The following is an 18861-nucleotide window of genomic DNA, read 5'->3' as shown; positions in this document are numbered from 1 at the left end:
CACCCCCCCCCACTTCCTCTATTCCCACTCTGTCCTTTCATTTCTTCACACCTATTACTTCCCCATGTCCCCTCCTCCTTCCATTTCTCCTATCGTCCACTCTCCTCTCCTACCAGATCCTTTCTTCTCCAGTCCTTGATCTTTCCCACTCAAATGGCTTGACCTATTACCTAGCCTCTTTCCTCACTCCCTCCCACCTTTTTATTCAGGCATCTTCCCCCTTCTTTCCAGTCTTGAAGAAGGGTCTTGGTCAAAAACACCAGCTATTTACACCAGCTGAACCTGCTGTGTTCCTCCAGCATTGTGCATGTGTTACTTTCGATTTTCAGTACCTGCAGACTTTCTTGTGTTTAAGATTTTCAAGAGTATTGCCAAGGCCCTAGGGTTTGAGTTATAGAAAGATGTTGGCCAGGTTAAGTCTTCATTCTTCTTGAACCAAAATTCTTCAACCCAAGGTCAACACCTCATGTAATGACACCAAAACCAAAGGTAGAACCAATGAGCTTCTCAGAGACAAAATAATTAAGTGCTCTGAATACACAGCACCCATTGTACTGGTATTAAAGCATGATATATCCATGAGGATTTGTGGAGATTCCAAGATGCGAAGTGGAGGTTGGACTTTGTGCATTCCAAATTATTGCTGTTGTCCGCTCATCCACTTGTTCACTGCTCAAAGATATAGAAATGATCTTATTTTGTGATGCCACTTGTCTTCTGTTAGGGTTGTGCTTGGCAACACATGATGGCTCAGGAGGCACACAAGCAATAAACTAAAGTGCTAAAAGGATAAAATTCAGCCTTCTTCCTCTGTTAAGATATTACCTGGTTCAGTAGGAAAAGGCAAAGTGTTTTTATGCCAGAACTGTACATAACAGGGTTCCACAGTGTGAGGACTGATTCCATTGCTTTTTACAAAATGTATTAATAATCTGGGCCTAAATTTTAGACATTAGAGTGTGATATCAAAATGGTCAGTGTGGCTGATGGCATGGTAGGTGGTTCTAAGCTGCAGGAAGATATTGTGGCCAGCATTTGGTCCATAATGACAGATGAGGAAGCTCTTTAACTCAACAACTGTTTTATTGTGTTAGACACAAAACAGACCAGGCAGTGAACCCAGACCAGAGAGTGAACCCAACCAGTCTCACACAGACAGGGGGAGGTGACCATCACACACCCTGGTTGCAGTCACACAAATACACAAGCAACTAACTCTATAACCCAAGCTAAAATGTCACAGTGGACAAACTGGAACTTCCAACCATAATCTCACAAAAGCATTTTAACACACGAACAATAAACAGTACTAGTCATCAGAAATGCAGGGCCGTCTGTCGACCACGCCCCTCCCAGAATGCCACACTGTCGCCATCCAAGGGGTCAGCCATCCCCAGTAACCCCAGAGCCAATAACAAAGTCCAAAAAGGTCCAGTGGGCATCGTCACTGCCGCCTGTTTGTGTGAGGCAAGAGGCAGGGCACCCGGAGTGTCACTTCCTTCCTTCAGCCTCGCTGGGTTAGTGGTGGCCAAGGGCTGACACAGTGCCAGCTGGTCCCGGTGCAGTACGACCGCATTCTGCCGCTCAGGTAACCGCACCCAATATACCACCTCTCCCGGCCCCTTCCAGTGACTTCCACACCCGGGGGTAGTCCCTTCTTCCTGGAGGCACAATAGACACTTACTGAGGCCCCCACCATGTACCGCTGCATTGGCACTCTGGACTGGTGACCCGGCCCGTTCTGGGACTTGCAGGCATTGCAGCCGTGCACAAACAGCTCCGTCCTGCCTGTACCCAGGCCAGTAGAAGCGATCACACAGCCTGCCCAATGTCTTTGCCACTCCGAGATGTCCGGCCCCCACCAGCCTGTGCACCGACCACAGCACCGTGGCACAGAGCTCCCGGGGGACCACCAGCTGCAAGAGTCTTTCACCATCGGACAACTGCCACCGCCTGAACAGCAAGCTGTCGTGGCCCTCCAGTGTTCCCCACGGCGAGTACAGAGCCTTGGTCTCCGGGTCCAGGATGGAGACCCCTGCCCACTCCGGCCGTTGTCCCAGTCAGCCATTCTCTCACCCGGGCCAACATGGGGTCACTCACCTGTTCGCTGCGCAGCTGCTGGTCCATGGTGGGGAGGTGGTCGCCGGCTGTCACCTGAAGGGTCGTCACCGTTGCTTGCCCCTGGTTCAGCTGTGTTGTGTTGCCGCGGGCCGCTGTGAAACCGGTGGTGGTTGCTGCCCCCGGTGCGACCGCTTCCTGGAGCTGCCCTGCTGGAGAGCCGCGGCGCCAGCATCGAGGTAGACTGTTGGCCCAACACATCCACTCGGGCCCCCGAGCTGGACGGCGGGTCTCGGATGTCGGCGAGCCACACCTCGTGCTGCACTGTGTCCCCTCGCCCCCCCCCCCCCCCGCCACCACTGCGATGTGCAGCCTCCTCTTCCCTCGCATCGCCGGTGGCCGCCGCCAACTGGACCACCCAGGTGGGGATGGCGGGTCTGTGTTGGGGAGAACACCGGGACGGATGATGGTGATGACTGACCCTGTGTCCACCAACGCACAGCATCTGATACCCTCCACCACGCAGTCCGCGTATAAGCCTCGCTCTTCACCCAAACGGCCCACCCGGAGGGGCGACAACAGAGGGGTTCTGCTGAAGGATTCGGACGGCGCTGCCTGATCACCGTTTCCCGATGGCTGCTCTGGGCTGTGGCGTGGTGCCGGTGCGGGCAGTCCCAGGCCAAATGACCTGCCTCATCGCACTGGTAGCGAAGGTCGTTTTGTGGCCGGCGTGCAGCTAGTCAGACCTGCCTCACTGGCTCCTCCTCACCCTTGGTGACACAAACCCGGGCTGGCTGCTTGTGGGTCAACGCTGGAACACGTTGAAGGGCTAAAACTGCTTCTGTCCTCTCCGCTTCGTCCAGTGATGATGTCAACATCAGGCGCACTTGCTGCTGAAGGTGCTCTGGCATCAGCACCTTTACAAAGGCGTGGAGGGCAGGCTCCTCCTGGGTCGCGGGAGGGAACTCGGGGTAGCCATGTCGAGCACAGTGGCGGAGATCAGCTGCTAATGCCCCCAGGCTTTCTCCCATACGGCCCATCTGCTGCTCAGTTCTTCCCTCATTGCTACTACCCACGGTCTCTGCTCGAAATGCAGCTCAAGTGCCACTACGAGGGCCCTGTAGTCACGCTGCTCTGCCGGCATTAGTTCGAGGAGGGCCTGCAGGGCATTTCCTTCCAGTGCCAGGGCAAGGTGCACCGCCGTCTCAGTGGGGCTCCACCCGTTGCGCCACGCGGCAAGTTTGACTTGCGCCAGGTAAGGCTCCAGGCGGCTGACATTGTATCTGGGGAGCTTCAGGGTAGACTTTGAGGTGCAAATCGTCGAGGCCCTTTGGTCTTCCTCTTGCCCCGGCAGCATCTACCGTGGTACCCATCCTCCCATAGCTACGGCATCTTGGGTTCCCCGGTGCGGGTCGTGACGGGGACGAGTGATGCGCTCCGCTCTGTCCCCCGGGTTTGGGAGCCTGGGGACACTCGCTCCGTCGGGGCTCCCTGGGAAGGCACAATGCTCGGTTCCCAGGTCCTCCCTCCAGGTCTCGTCTGCGTGAGCCCAGCCTCTCGGTGCGGAGGAGGCATATTGCTCGGTCCCTCATTTTTTTCGCCGGGTCTTAAAGCACTCTATCCGCCGTCGTAGCTTTTCAATCTCGTTGCTGATCTTGCATCCCACTCCTGACACCAGTGTGGCGAGCAGTTGGTCCATAATGACAAACGAGGAAGCTCTTTAACTCAACAACGGTTTTATTGTGATAAACACAAAACAGACCAGACACCATGACCTGAAAAGTGAACCTAACCAGTCTCACACCGACGGGGGAGGTGACCATCACACACTCCGGTTACAGTTATGGTGACCCATAAATACACAAGTGAATAACTGTATAACCCAAGCTAAAATGTAACAATAAACGAACTGGAACTTCCCACCATAATCCCTCAAAAGCAATTTAATGTAAGAACAACAAACGGTACTGGTCACTAGAAATGTAGGGGCCGGCTGTCAACCACACCCCACCTCAGAACGTCACAATATCAATAAACTAAAGAGGACGCAAAATGGCAAATAAAAATCAGATGGGGGTTGGTGTGAGGCAATGCATCCGGGGTGGAAACAAGGCAAAGGAATACACAATAAGATACTATGAAGTGTAAACTAATAGAAGGAATTGTGAGAACGTATCAACACATTCATGAAGGTAGCAGAACAGGAAGATCATGTGGATAAGAAGGCACGTAAGATACTTTAATCATCTGTGGCACAGACTAAAAGAGCAAAGGCATCATACTATAATTATGTAAAACACTAGCAAGGCCACAAGTAGTCTGGTCATCCCATCAATGCAAGGATGTGGTAGAATAAACTAGGCTGTAGATAAATTTATGAGTGTACTCCTGGAGCTATAGTATTAATAATTATGTAGGGAGACTGTCTAAAACGAAGCTGTCCTCAACTGAGCAAAAGAGATCAAGAGATTTAATCACTGTGCATGAAATTGTGATGCCTAGAAAGGGTGGGACAGGAAGGATTTGCTTCCCTCGGTGGGGCGATTGATAACTGGGGAACCTAAATTCGTAGTTGGGTCAGCAACTGACTACTGGAAAGGTGGTGGAAACAAAACCCTCAACACCTTTCAAGATATTGAGCTGAGTGTCTTAGGCAGTGAGTTCCAGTCAGGTAGTCATTTCTACACACTCACCAGTCTTTTTGGAAAAAAAGCTTTTTCTCAACTTCGATCTTCCGAACGCTCTGCTCTCCACTCCCTCCACATTAATCCTAACCTTACTACAAAAACCCGCCGATAAGGGGGGTGCTGTTGTAGTCTAGTGTACTGACCTCTACCTTGCCGAGGCACAGCGTCAACTCATTGATACCTCCTCTTATTTACCCCTCGATCGTGACCCCACAAAGGAGCACCAGGCCATTGTCTCCCACACCATCACCAACTTTATCAGCTCAGGGGATCTCCCATCCACTGCTACCAACCTTAGAGTTCCGACACCCCGCACTTCCCGTTTCTACCTCCTACCCAAGATCCACAAACCTGCCTGTCCAGGTAGGCCCATTGTCTCAGCTTGCTCCTGCCCCACCGAACTCGTTTCTGCATACCTCGACACGGTTTTATCCCCCCTTGTTCAATCCCTTCCTACCTATGTTCCTGACACTTCTCACACTCTGAATCTTTTCAATGGTTTTAAGTTCCCTGGCCCCCACCACTTTATTTTCATCATGAATGTCCAGTCCCTATATACCTCCATCCCCCACCAGCAAGGTCTCAAAGCTTTCCACTTCTTTTTGGATTCCAGACCTAACCAGTTCCCCTCTACCACCACTCTCCTCTGTCTAGCGGAATTAGTCCTTACTCTTAATAATTTCCCCTTTGGCTCCTCCCACTTCCTCCAAACTAAAGGTGTAGCCATGGGAACCCGTATGGGTCCCAGCTATGCCTGTCTTTTTGTTGGGTTTGTGGAACAATCTATGTTCCAAACCTATTCTGGTATCTGTCCCCCACTTTTCCTTCGCTACATCGACGACTGCATTGGCGCTGCTTCCTGCACGCATGCTGAGCTCATTAACTTGATTAACTTTGCCTCCAACTTTCACCCTGCCCTCAAGTTTACCTGGTCCATTTCCAACACCTCCTTCCCCTTTCTTGATCTTTCTGTCTCCATCTCTGGAGACAGCTTATCTACTGATGTCTACTATAAGCCTACGGACTCTCACAGCTAAACTGGACTATTCCTCTTCCCACCCTGTCTCTTGCAAAAATGCCATCCCCTTCTCGCAATTCCTCCGTCTCCACTGCATCTGCTCTCAGGATGAGGTTTTTCATTCCAGGACGAAGGAAATGTCGTTTTTTAAAAAAAGAGGCTTCCCTTCCTCCACCATCAACTCTGCTCTCAAATGCATCTCCCCCATTTCACGCACATCTGCTCTCACTCCATCCTCCCACCACCCCACTAGGAATAGGGTTCCCCTTGTCCTAATCTACTACCCCACCAGCCTCCAGGTTCAACATATAATTCTCCATAACTTCCACCACCTCCAACGGGATCCCACCACCAAGCACATCTTTCCCTCCCCCCCCTCTGCTTTTCACAGGGATCACTCCCTACGCGACTCCCTTGTCCATTCGTTCTCACCGATCTCCCTCCCGGCACTTAACCTTGTAAGCGGAACAAGTGCTACACATGCCCTTACACTTCTTCCCTCACCACCATTCAGGGCCCCAGACAGTCCTTCCAGGTGAGGCGACACTTCACCTGTGAGTCGGCTGGGGTGATATACTGCGTCCGGTGCTCCCGATGTGGCCTTTTATATATTGGTGAGACCCGACACAGACTGGGAGACCGTTTCGCTGAACACCTATGCCCTGTCCGCCAGAGAAAGCAAGATCTCCCAGTGGCTACACATTTTAATTCCACATCCCATTCCCATTCTGATATGTCTATCCACGGTCTCCTCTATTGTCAAGATGAAGCCACACTCAGGTTGGAGGAACAACACCTTCTATTCTGTCTGGTAGCCTCCAACCTGATGGCATGAATATTAACTTCTCTAACTTCTGTTAATGCCCCTCCTCCCCTTCACACCCCATCCCTTATTTATTTATTTTATATATTTTTTATTCCCTCCCCCCCCCCTTTATTTCTCTCTCTCTTTTTTCTCCCTCTGTCCCTCTCACTATAACTCCTTGCCAGCTCTCCACCCTCCGGGCTCCCCTCCCTGCTTCTCTTTCTCCCCAGGCTTCCTGTCCCATGATCCTCTCCCTTCTCCAGCTCTTCGATCCACCCCTCCCCTGTCTGCTTTTATTACTTCCTCCTCTTTGTTGAAGCATCTGCTTTGGAAAAAGATCTTTCCTGTTTATCCTGTGAGGCCTGTCTTAATTTAAGCACTTCTAATAAACCTGATTCTCAAATAAGTATGCTTCTATAAACATTCATTATTTTTAGTTCATTTAAATATTTTAAAATTACAAACTTTCAAATTCATTTTGAAACGTCTTCTATCATCAAAGTTATGAAACAAATTAGGTGCCGAATCGCAAGCTCACATGTGTGTTGATGAACCCAATCTCATTTTTCCCCATATGTCTTTACTTAAGCAAGGAAAATGATTCAGCAGGCATAGGGAAAGATTTAGTTTGACCCAGCCTCTGACACTAGAAGCTGTGAAGTATCATTATGAGGTTCTGAAACCAGAGGCCAATTTACTGCTTTCAACTGATCCCCTCAGAAGCACCAGTGTTTGCTTACAGCCAGAAAAAAAAACCTTTACAGCCGTGGGAATGGTGCGGAAGGCAATCCTGAGTTGCAGGCTTGGGCCAATATAATCTGGCCCCATGCTTGCTCAATAAGGTTCTAAATGAACAGACACAAGACCCTTTTCACCAATGTAAGCCCAAGACACAACTGTCATGTTCTATCTGGGCACAATACAGCTCTCAGTTTTCAATATTGAATTCAATGATCTCAGTAGCCAGTTTGTTTCAGAACTAGCTTGTGTGGCAGGGTGGAGATACGTCTCCACCAAAGGAGGTGTAAGGCGCTCCTTCCCTCCACTAGCCTGCAGGTCACCCTTGCTTGGCACCTCCGATCAAGGTCACGTGAAGCCATGGGAGCAGGTGGTGGATGGTCGTATGAGCAGCTGGTGCAGATCACAAGTTCTGGTTATGCGACCACTGATGCCATGCCGACAAGTCTCTGAAGAGTATTGATTGTGGGTCACCTGTCTTGTAAACACTCTGATCAGAAGGTGACAATGGCGCAACACTCTGTAGAAAAAAATTGCCAAGAACAATCATAGTCATAGACCATGATTGCCATGTCATATAACACGGCACGTAATGGTGATGAGGAGCCTGTTCTGGTGAAAGGCAATCCACTACATCCCCATCTTACTCATGCCACAGATTCTGCCTAATCTGCATTCATTTTTCAGATCTCAAGGTATTGAATCTTACAATTCCCAAATGTTCTTTGCACCTCTCTTATTGACTGTCTTTCTTGTTAACTAGATGGCTCAAAAAGCTTTGCCTCACCAGGACAACCTCGGTCTTCACCATTGCTATTCCTTCTGTTTTTCCCACCCATCTCCTCTCTCTCCAACCTTCTCTGCCCCAGATGAATGGTCCTTGACCTAGAATTAATTCTGTGCTCTCTCTCCATATAATGCTGTCTGACTAACTGAATATTTTGGCACCCTCTGTTTTGACCCCTTATTTCCCACATCTGCATTTCATTACTTTCTGTAACACAGAAGGATTAAATAGTGTCAAATCAGTGATGGGGTTTTTAGGGTCTTGGGTAACTGGTGAGACATGTATCAATTTTGGTGGTTGTGAGCATGGGACACTGAACAGGTGCTGAAGATTTGGCTAAGTTCACGACTTAAAGGGAAACTCCCCAATGATGAATTCCTCAAAGTCTATTTAAAGTAATACTGAAACAGCCTACACAAGTGTTGTCCCTGCTTCTGCATCAGTGGTGTATGTGTGTGAATGAAATCCAGGCACCCATTGCATGCCATTGGACTCCACTGCACATACAAACTCTCCCTGCTTCAGGGCATTGTCACAGAACATATGGTTTGTGGTCACATCCAGCCCACAAAATCCTTCCTTCCAGCAATGGAGCCTTTTGCGATACAATGTGGAATTAATAAATGGGAGGTCCTCAGCTGCCTTCCACTTCGGCATCAGACACCCAGCATTCCAACTACCTAAAAATGTTACTGTTTTAGTTTATGAAACTTGATAATTTCCTTTATTTCACATGCACATCATCTTAAGCAGTTAACAAAACCTGCCAATATCCACAGACCAGTCCAGACTATTTCAATTCTCCAATGGCTATGAAGATTTATTTCCAACTGTTTATCTGAAACCAAATTCAATAATGATAAATTCCATTATCATTATTGCATTTGCTTTCAGATAAACAGCTGGAAATAAATTCGGTGCCAAGCAGAGGTCCAGCGGGTTTTATGAGCAGGAGGAAATATGGTTGGGTTCATCAACGTGCATTTTGCCAAAAACATGCCAGAAATGTTGAGTAAAAGTCAAGACAAGATCACCAGACCATCAGCCAACATTGTTGTCTGTGGATTAGAGCTATTGGTTTGAGTCTTTACGTACAAAGGATATAGCTAAATTACAAATGTTGAAGAAAAATGAGGACTGAAACAAAATACCACTATTGTCTCTTCCCATAATCTCAAACCTGGAATATTAGTTTTGTTGTCCGGTTGCCTTGAGAGGCCCTCATTCATTGTGCTGTTTCTGACACCATGCTGGTGCTGCTGGGGTTCCAGACATCTGCTTTCATTCAAAGTACATTTATTATCAAAGTGTATACATTATACAACCTTGAGATTGGTCTCCTAACAAAACAAAGAAACCCAAAAACAAACCGCTTATACTTGAAAAAAAGACTAACACGCAATGTGCAGAGAATTAAAAAAACACATCATGCACATAAGAACATAAAATAAAATAACCCATAAAAAAGGCCATCAAACACCCAATGTTCAATGGAAAAAATGCCAACAATAACCGCAAGCAAATAGTGTTTCTGAACTTAAGTCCGCAAAAGAGTCCCACAGCTCAACGCAGATCCAAGTAGCCATCATGAAGCAGCTATCTTAATTGGCCTGTACCTTGTCTCAGGCCCCGACACCCTAACCTTTCCAACACCTTGACCTTTTCAATCTGGTCCAGCGCTTAACTCTCCATCCCTACAACAGGCTGTGCCGCTTAGATACGCCAGACTTCGCCACTTCCATATGATCTGTAAATCTCCGTCCACACGCTGTGTCCAGTCGTATCTGGTGCCTGGAACCCGCGCTTTGATTCGGTCTGTACCCAATCTTTCACGCTTTTCCATGCTCTCGGCAATGGGCCCGCCGCCTCGCCTTGCCTCGCCTCGGTTCTGTCACATCGAATTACTTCCAAGTCCAAAGGGAAGTTACAGACCATCATCGGTGATGACCGTTTGCCAGAAAAAGTGTGGTTAACGAAGTATTTAGTTGCTGTCCTTGTTTTGTTAGCCACCAGCCAGAAGTCACAGAGGTTCACCAGCACCATCATTCAGTCTCTGCAGTGTCACTTATTGATTTATTTATTTATTTTGATTCGGTAACCACTCAACACAATCCACGAAATATCAATGTTTTTAAATGATTTATAATCAAACTACTGAAATGCCTGGACTTCCAGAATTTCTGTTTGTCAGGCATCAGGAACATTATACCTCTCATCAAACCCCTAATCACTATACCACTCCCAAATCAGCCAGTCTTGGCACATAAGTAGATCAAAGGGCAGGGGAGGGGAGAAATCTGGGAGAAATGCACAGTTTCATCTGATTCCAAGAAAATATTCAATCCTGGCTTTGGACCTACAGGTTTCCAAATGCTCTATTAGGTCAAATGTTTGATATATAAGTTTATTAGATACCATGGGGTGTAGGGGGTGTCAGGGAGGGGTAGCACCTCTGGTGGGGGAACATGTCGCGTCCTTTTCAAGGCAGTTTGTCCACCTTTGGTCCCCACCTGGCACTCAGCTCTTACCTGTGGCTCCCCGTAGCTGTTTGCATACGACAGTGGCCACACCCCGGCAACGGCTTCAACAAGCCGGCTAAACCAGGTGAGGGTAGCCGACGGGTCTCAAACCCTCGAGGAGATAAGGAGTTGTCTATCCCAGCATGTGAAGACAGACTCCAGTGGATTGAGCAGACGAGACCAATGGAAGGTCCAACGGTCAAGAAGGCGGTCTCTGCAAGCGTCGTGGAACGTGTAGAGCAGGACAAGACACAGAAGACGTCCTGGTCATCCACTGTGCCTAGTCCCATCTCCAGCTGTCTCGACTCTGTCTTGCCACTGGATCCAGAGGGGAATTGGGAAGAGAGAGTGAGGCTGATGCTGCGTAACACCCCCTCACTTAAATCCAAACCACGCACTAGTCTCGACACCATCATAATGGTGTTGAGGTCCTCATCGACGTCAATGATGGACGAACACACACATTAAATACCATAAGCAGTACTGCATACTTAATAACAGCTAACTCTTCCACCATTTTATTTGGAATCCGATAAACAATTTCCAGAAAACAATCTGTAAATTGACAGGCCAAGACTGGCACCAGGATTGGGGAAGCCCTCAGATTTTTCACTTGCTTAATTTTTAGTCAGTGAAACAAGAGACCAACAGTAAAAAAAAAGTGTGAAATTGGAAATGGATTTTTTTTCTCTAAACATCAAAGATTAATTGTTAATAAGGAAATGTTTTAAAATGAATGATATCATTTGATTTGGATGTAGACCCAGGCTGCACCTCTGGGATTGATAAAAGCTAAAAATGATTTCACACAAATTATGCTGCCAAACACAAACTATAAGTCATAACTTTAAATGTGGAAACCATTATTGGCTTGGTGTTCTTCAGTACCAATTTACATTTGAAACTAAATTGTTCACAATTTCCAACATCCATCCATTCAAAAATGTGACTAAAATGATCAGTATGGGTAAATTAGAAAATGCTTCATGAGTGGACGTCAAAAGAGATTGTGATTGTTAGACTGACCACTTCCCCTACTCCCACCACACATTCTGTCACAGCCAAAATACATGGAAAATCTAGCAGGAAACTGCGCAACTTGCAGAAAGTTCCTGAATTTTCCCCAAGTTTTATTTTTCACTGAAACTGAGAAAAGAATTGCAGCTGCACAATCTAGTTCCTGGTTTAAACCCATAAGGCTTCTTTCTGGTCAACCAAGTGAATGAGCAATGAGTGATCAATTGCATCGCCTGTGGGCACTTTCCTGTATGGCTGCTATTTTACACTGCTCCAAATTCTTCTCTGACATTGATACGACCAAATTTAAGCAGAGAGACCACATGCGGACAAATTACAGAAATCCTTGATTATTGGGCGATAATTAAATTTTAATCACAAACACAATAACCAAAACAACAACAAATCACAGTTCAGTTAGTTTGAGTTCATTATTACCATGAATGTATGTAGGTGCCATCCACTAATATTTCTGAGGTAACTATATAACGTTCAGTGTACAAAAACTGTGTCCAGTACACTTCTATGAAGAAATGAGACAGTAGCGTTACGAACATTCAGATACAACAGGATTATGAAGACATGGATGAACTATACCACCATGTGTTAAATTTTTAGTCTTAACTAACAACCAAATGGAAAGCATGGCTATTAAGTTAGACTGCTGACATACAAATTTAATGCATTTACATTCCCCCAAGACATAATCTAAACCTTTAAACTCTTTAACACTCTAATTTAATAACTTGGGTTTCAGATCTTCACATATGATTAAGGTCAGAACAGGAATGCATTATGAATATGAAAAATTGCTTCCATTAAGTGCTTAATTTCATAGTTTAGGAGTTATTATAAAATAACAGTTACTGTAGGATTGATTAAATGTAAGCATACAATGTACAGACAATATTATAACCATGATAGAATATTAACATTCTTGTAATTAATCAACAGCAGTTTTGATGTGAGAGCCTCCCTTCATTTGCCTTCAAAACACACTTTCCATTTCAATTTGAATACCCTCAATAGACAGTTACATAACTCCACACAGATCTTACAAAATTCATTTGTCATGGGCTATTTCAGAAAATCCCAAGCATTACGTAATGTGACACACCTCATGGGATATTTTAACGAATTATTCCAGAGACACAAACATGCAGTTGCAGTAATCACGTGTATCTAAAAAAAGGCCATGGGGGAAGGGAAACCAGCTTTCAGTAAGGGGAACAAATGAAATTATTGGCAAATACAAACATGTATTGCAGTTGGTGTGCTTGGAATAAGATGAGAGGGACATCAGATTGAATGCCTTACCTCAAGGCATCACTTCCTACATTAATCTCAAGTAATATTAAAACATCAAACATAATAATTAAATAACTTTTAAAAAAAGGATCAATTTGCTGTCATTTTCCATGAAAGCATTAGAATCCTCCTCTTTAAAAATTAAGCGTTTCAGACATCATCTTCCACCATTGCATTATTTCTGCCTTCTCCTCTTCTTTTCGCTCAGAAAATGATTCAAGGCTAAAGTCAAGCTGCAAAAAAAAGTGTACAGATCAAAATAAAACGTTGGAAAAATAACTCCTTTATTTAGTAGGGAACATGCCTACGTATGAAAATGAAAGAAAAGATGACACCATTCTGTCCACTGAACTTGAGAGCCCACCACAACACCAAACCTTTCTGATCTACACACAACAGCCACACGGTTGCCAGGGAGAAGGATGTGTCGTGCAAGACTGATTTAAGTTTTCTAGTATTGTTTGGTTTTCTGTATCTGTGGGAAATGTAGCAAGTTAATATTTATTAATATCATTACATGAAAATTCAGTTCAGGGTTGTTAACTTTGCTGAGAAATTGGACAACAGCCATGCAGAATTTGACTTCATCCAGACCAGATTGCACTTGTAATCATTTCTGGGTGAAATCAAGTCAGTCATAGACCTAAAAGGGGCATACCCATTTCTGAATGATATTAGCTCTTCAGAACTTTTCTCTGCTTCAGCTGATGGCATTATTCACAATTCACCCATTCATTCATTCCCACACTTTTATAAAGTGTCCTGGAACATTCCCAGTAGAAGTAGGTTAATGCTGTACTGATGTATTGCTTTTTGCCACTATTTAAAGGAATACTCTGCTGAGATCAGGAAATCTGACTGGGCATCTCCAGACCACAACAGACAGCTTAAGTGCCTTCCAAACTCCACAAAGTGAACTTAAACCAACAAAATGTCTTTGTCAGCATTTAATTGCGGAGGTGCTCATCCAATGGGTGGCTCAGTATGACATTGCGAGCATCCATCCATTACGAGAGGCACTGATATAGCCATAGCACCGTAGGCAGCAGGAAGATAAACACTCCTTTGGGTGAAGAACCTATTCTCAGAGCTTTCAGAGACACCACATAATGACAATGTATTCACAGGCACCAGCTTTCCAAGGCTATCGTCATTGCAATGTGACATTTTAATGAAAGAACATTCTCTTGTGCCCAAACTGCACTCTCTGTGGAGATCAACTCTCTCACCACCAACCTGTTCCACAGCGTTTCCTTCCTCTACAAACATTCATATGCTTTTAACACAGAAAAAGCATGACAGAGCATACACAAAAGCACCATAATCCTAACTATAACAGCAGTCAAGCACAAAAGCAATCCACAAGGATGCTTCACGATAGTCCCAAGTCGATGAGTAAAGTTAAAACTTGTTTTAAGTTGTGAAAGCAGGCTAGTCTGTTCATTTTTTACTAAGTTCATTTAAAAAAAAACTTCTCATGGTATATTCATAAGATATAGGAGCAGAAGTAGGCCATTCAGCCCATCGAGTCTGCTCCACCATTCAATCATGGGCTGATTCAATTCTTCCAGTCATCCCCATTTCCCTGCCTTCTCCCCATACCCTTTGATGCCCTGGCTAATCAAGAACCTATCTATCTTTGCCTTAAATACACCCAATGACTTGGCCTCCACAGCCGCTCGTGGTAACAAATTCCACAGATTTACCACCCTCTGACTAAAGTAATTTCCCCGCATCTCAGTTCTAAATGGACAACTCTCAGTCCTGAATTTGTGCCCTCTTGTCCTAGACGCCCCTACGATGGGAAATAACTTTGCCATATCTAATCTGTTCGGGCCTTTTAACATTAGGAGGCCATTGTGCCTCGTCTCACTTGGGAAAGGCATCTCCATCAAGCCCTGCTCAGGCAGGCAATGCGAGAAGCAGGAACTCTCACCGTATGGAATCCTGACCAAGTCCCTTTGATACATGGTTCATAATTCGTGCCAGACAAGTCTTCCTCTGAAACTTTCAACACAACAGTTTGCCTGAAGACCCACTTCATTATTGCCTCAATGTCACAGACTTTTAGTAACATTTGTGGAATTGCAGAGTACAAATTCTCATCTTTTCTTTGGAATGCAACTGTACAATTTTCTCATTCTTACATTCCTTTCACTTTAAGGGGGCAAAATGTGAAGTAGTATGCACAAATGATTAAGCAAAATGTGAAGCTTACCACTACAGCTGGGCTATAAGGGACTGCCACTTTCTTAGTTATTGCCAGATAGCCAGGAGCAGAAGCTGTTATTTTATAGTTTCCAGGAGCAAGGAGCCTCCAGTAATCACCATCTTTTGCTGAAATAGGAATACAATATTCATGTATGGTTATTTTACCCCGAAACTGCAGATATTTTCCAGGCTGACAATGCCATGGACAGATTGAACAATTTAAACTTATGCCAACAAAAGGCAGTCACATTGATTGCAACAGACTTTCCATCTATCTTAAGGCTCATGCATATTGAGGCCTTTATAAAAGGTGGACATTACTGTATCAAAAATGGTAGGATTAAGTTGTTTGAAGTGATGTGGATGCTATCATTGGGGCCTCATGAGAATGGATCACTTCAGCTGCAGAAACACAAAAAAAGTAACCAATTCACAAATCCCATGTTCCCTACCACCAATCTCTTCCTTCCAGTGCCAAACACTGTTGCAAAATTGCTTTGCATAAAATGAAGTAAAGATGAAAAAATAGTTAGTTGCTGAAATGTAACACTTAAAGACAAATATTTTACAAAAACTTTGTGTACAATAGTTTAGATACATAGTGTCAGATTATGTGGGGAAGTAGAGTGAAGCCCCATCTCCAACCATTGATCTTCTCAATGTGTTCCTCAATTATTTTCTTCTCTGAAATGATTTATTAGCTCCAGATCAATACCTATTCAGGTAATGACTGATTCCTGCCCACCCCCCAGTCTTTTACTGTATTATTGGCGGAAAAACCTAAATCAATATCATCAACAATGTTCTCTAATATCTTTGTAGTTCAGTCAAACCTTATGGTAGATACATCAGCACTTTTATAACTTATGTACATTTGGAGGAAAAACTATTTCTCTTACTTTCTTTCTAAGAAACACATTTGTAATTGTTGAGATTGTTTTCCAAGGAGTTACAGCACAAACTGTGTGAAAACTGCCAGTTTTCATCCCTACAGTATTACACAAAAAGTTCTGTTATGTTGCACAAATGGTAGAAATATTGCTTCACTCCTGTAGATAGCTGATTCCTCACAATTCAGAGTAACAATCTGAAGAGGTGCTGGAAGCGAGAACCACGTCAACTAAAAGAGGTTATTGTTCTTTACCAAATTTTTAATCATTGTTCTTGGCTGCAGCTTGGCCAAGTTTAATTGTACCCAAAAGCAGATGTGATGCAGACACTCCCAACTGAGGTCATGTTGGAAAGTTAACAAAGGTTTTGTAAATCATTTCACACACAGCATTCCCTTTCTCCTTCCCTCCTCCAGCAGAAGCAAAAAATTGTTATCCATCACTGCAAGATGTAAATTGTAATTTAAACTGGAATTGGCTTTAGTCAATTATGCCTTTTGTAAAGAGGCGACTGCACACTTACCATGTGCAGTTTCTCCTAAAGAAATTTGCTGAAAGAAGCCAACCCAAATCATTAAGTAGGACATGTCCCCCCACTAAACTGCTTAAGAGATTTTGACAGGTAGCTAGTCCAAGCAGAGTACATTCCCTTATGGAGAAACCCAAAGGAAGCAAAGCACTTGCCAACAAATGACATAGGAACTTAAGGGAAGCATGCAATAGAAATGTGGGTGTATACACAGTTAACTTGAGGATACATGGTATTGGAGACAGGCTGGAGGAGTATGCAACATTCTTCTCATCACAAATCATTGTTAATAAGATTCATATTTAATCAATAAAGATTACATTAAAATGCACCAGAGTTTCTCTGAATTGCCACTACCATTCCCAACACAGAAACATAATAATTTCAAACATACCAGAGGTGATATCATGATTTATGCCTTCAACAGATATCGTAGCATTAGCAATTGGGTTCTGATGATAATCACGGACAAATCCTTTAATGCCGCGGTGGATCTGAAACACAACACAGCAATGAAATCTACGCAACCTGCAAGTGTAGGAGGCAGGTTGGTTGTGAACTGGATTATCTCACTTCAAAAGCCCAGCTGCATGAGCACATTATTGCAAAGAGAAAGAGAAAAATATAACTGTAAAATTATTGTTGCACTTAATAGCACCCAGATCATATTTTACAAGAAACAAAATTTAGAAAGTAAAAAAAAGCAATGAGAAACCATTTGCATAATAAGAAATTTCAGCAAGTTTATATTCAATGTACCAACAACCAACATGCTTTTCGATGCTTGACCTATCACACATCCAAGAGCTAAATATTGTTTCTCGTTTCCTCACTGCCAGAAACAATTTGATTTAACAGTGATAAAAGATCAGACCTGTAGAAATGTCACACTTTCAATAATCATAACCTTCACTGAAAATAAAGTAAAAGATTAAGAATATAATAAATTACCCAGGCTGAACTTAATGGCAAATAGTTTGCTACTGCAACTATTGTTTGCTAACCTGCTGAATGTAATTAATGAGGGAGTCTCTGTTCTCATCCCAGTACTGTGAAAGTGTGTCTGCTGGTGGGAATTTCATGCAGCTTAGTTCCAATGTGATCTCAAAGCAATTACTGCTCAAGTAGTTGAAATCTTGCATACCTGGGAAAGAAAAAATTGAAAAAAATACAAAATCTTATTATGTTAACTGTGATACACAGATAAGAACAGTGAGACAATGAGAAAAAAAAGGTTCAGCAACATGGACATATACTACACAGATTAATAACATACATAAATGTTCAAAGTTAAAAAAGTAAAATTTATTATCAATCTCTGTGTTACCATATACTACCTTGAGATTCATTTTCTTGTAGGCATTTAGAATAAAAAAGCAATTCAATAGAACTTACAAAAAACCGTACATAAACAAAAACTGACCAAAAACCAACTTGCAAAAGATGACAAACTGTGCAAGTAAAAAAGCTGAGAACATTAGTGTAAAGAAATAAGGAAGTAAAGGAAGGCATCAAAATAAAAGCTTGTGCGTACAAAGTCGCAATGAGTAGTGGGAAACTGGAAGATTAAAAAGCAACAGAGAGACACTGAGCAAGCAATAAGGAAAAGGAAGCTAGATTATGAAAATAAGCTACCACAAAATATAAAAGCAGATAGTAAAAGTTTTTATAATTATTTAAAGCAGAAAAGTCTGGCCAAAGCGAATGTAGGTCCCTTGGAGGGCAAGAAGAGGGAATTGATATTGGGTAATAAGGAAATGGCCGAGGCTTTGAGTGGCTATTTTGTTTCAGTTTTCATGATGGAGGACACATCTAATATGCTGAAGAGAAATGATATGGATGTGATGGGAGGTGAGGACCTCGATATAATAGCTATCACCAAGGAGGTAGTGCTGAACAAACTTGTGGGCCTAAAGAAAGACAAGTCCTCTGGTCTTGATGGAATGCATCCCAGGGTACTGAAAGAAATGGCAGAGGTTCTCTGGACTCTGGGCAGGTCCCAACAGATTGGAAGAACACAGAACATAGAGTCTATATCACATTACAGGCCCTTCGGCCCACAACGTGGTGCCGACTATGTAACCTACTCTAGAAACTGCTCAGAATTTCCCTCGTGCATAGCCCTCTATTTTTCTAAGCTCCACGTACCTACCTAAGAGGCTCTAAAGTGGTTCCACTACTGCCACCAGCAGTGCATTCCATGCACCCACCACTCTCTGTGTGAAAAACTTACCCTTGACATCCCCTTGGTACCCATTTTCAAGCACCGTAAAACTATGCTCCCTCATGTCAGC

At 44.1% G+C, this 18861-nt stretch overlaps 1 protein-coding gene across 1 annotated transcript in view; it reads right to left on the bottom strand.

The window, feature by feature from the left end:
• Positions 1–11985: 11985 nt before the first annotated feature.
• cpe (carboxypeptidase E) overlaps positions 11986–18861 on the bottom strand; it is a 145230-nt gene continuing 138354 nt past the window's right edge. The window contains exons 6-9 of the mRNA XM_072254684.1: positions 17572–17711; positions 16962–17061; positions 15156–15274; positions 11986–13170 (exon numbers count right to left, since the gene is read on the bottom strand). Coding sequence (XP_072110785.1) covers positions 13072–13170; positions 15156–15274; positions 16962–17061; positions 17572–17711 — 458 coding nt within the window. The 3' untranslated portion in view covers positions 11986–13071. The remainder of the gene's footprint in view (positions 13171–15155; positions 15275–16961; positions 17062–17571; positions 17712–18861) is intronic.

Source organism: Mobula birostris, chromosome 4, assembly GCF_030028105.1.
Source record: "Mobula birostris isolate sMobBir1 chromosome 4, sMobBir1.hap1, whole genome shotgun sequence".
In the NCBI taxonomy this organism is placed as follows: domain Eukaryota; kingdom Metazoa; phylum Chordata; class Chondrichthyes; order Myliobatiformes; family Myliobatidae; genus Mobula; species Mobula birostris.
Note: the sequence above shows the minus strand (reverse complement) of the source record. Positions and strands in the feature narration are given on the sequence as shown.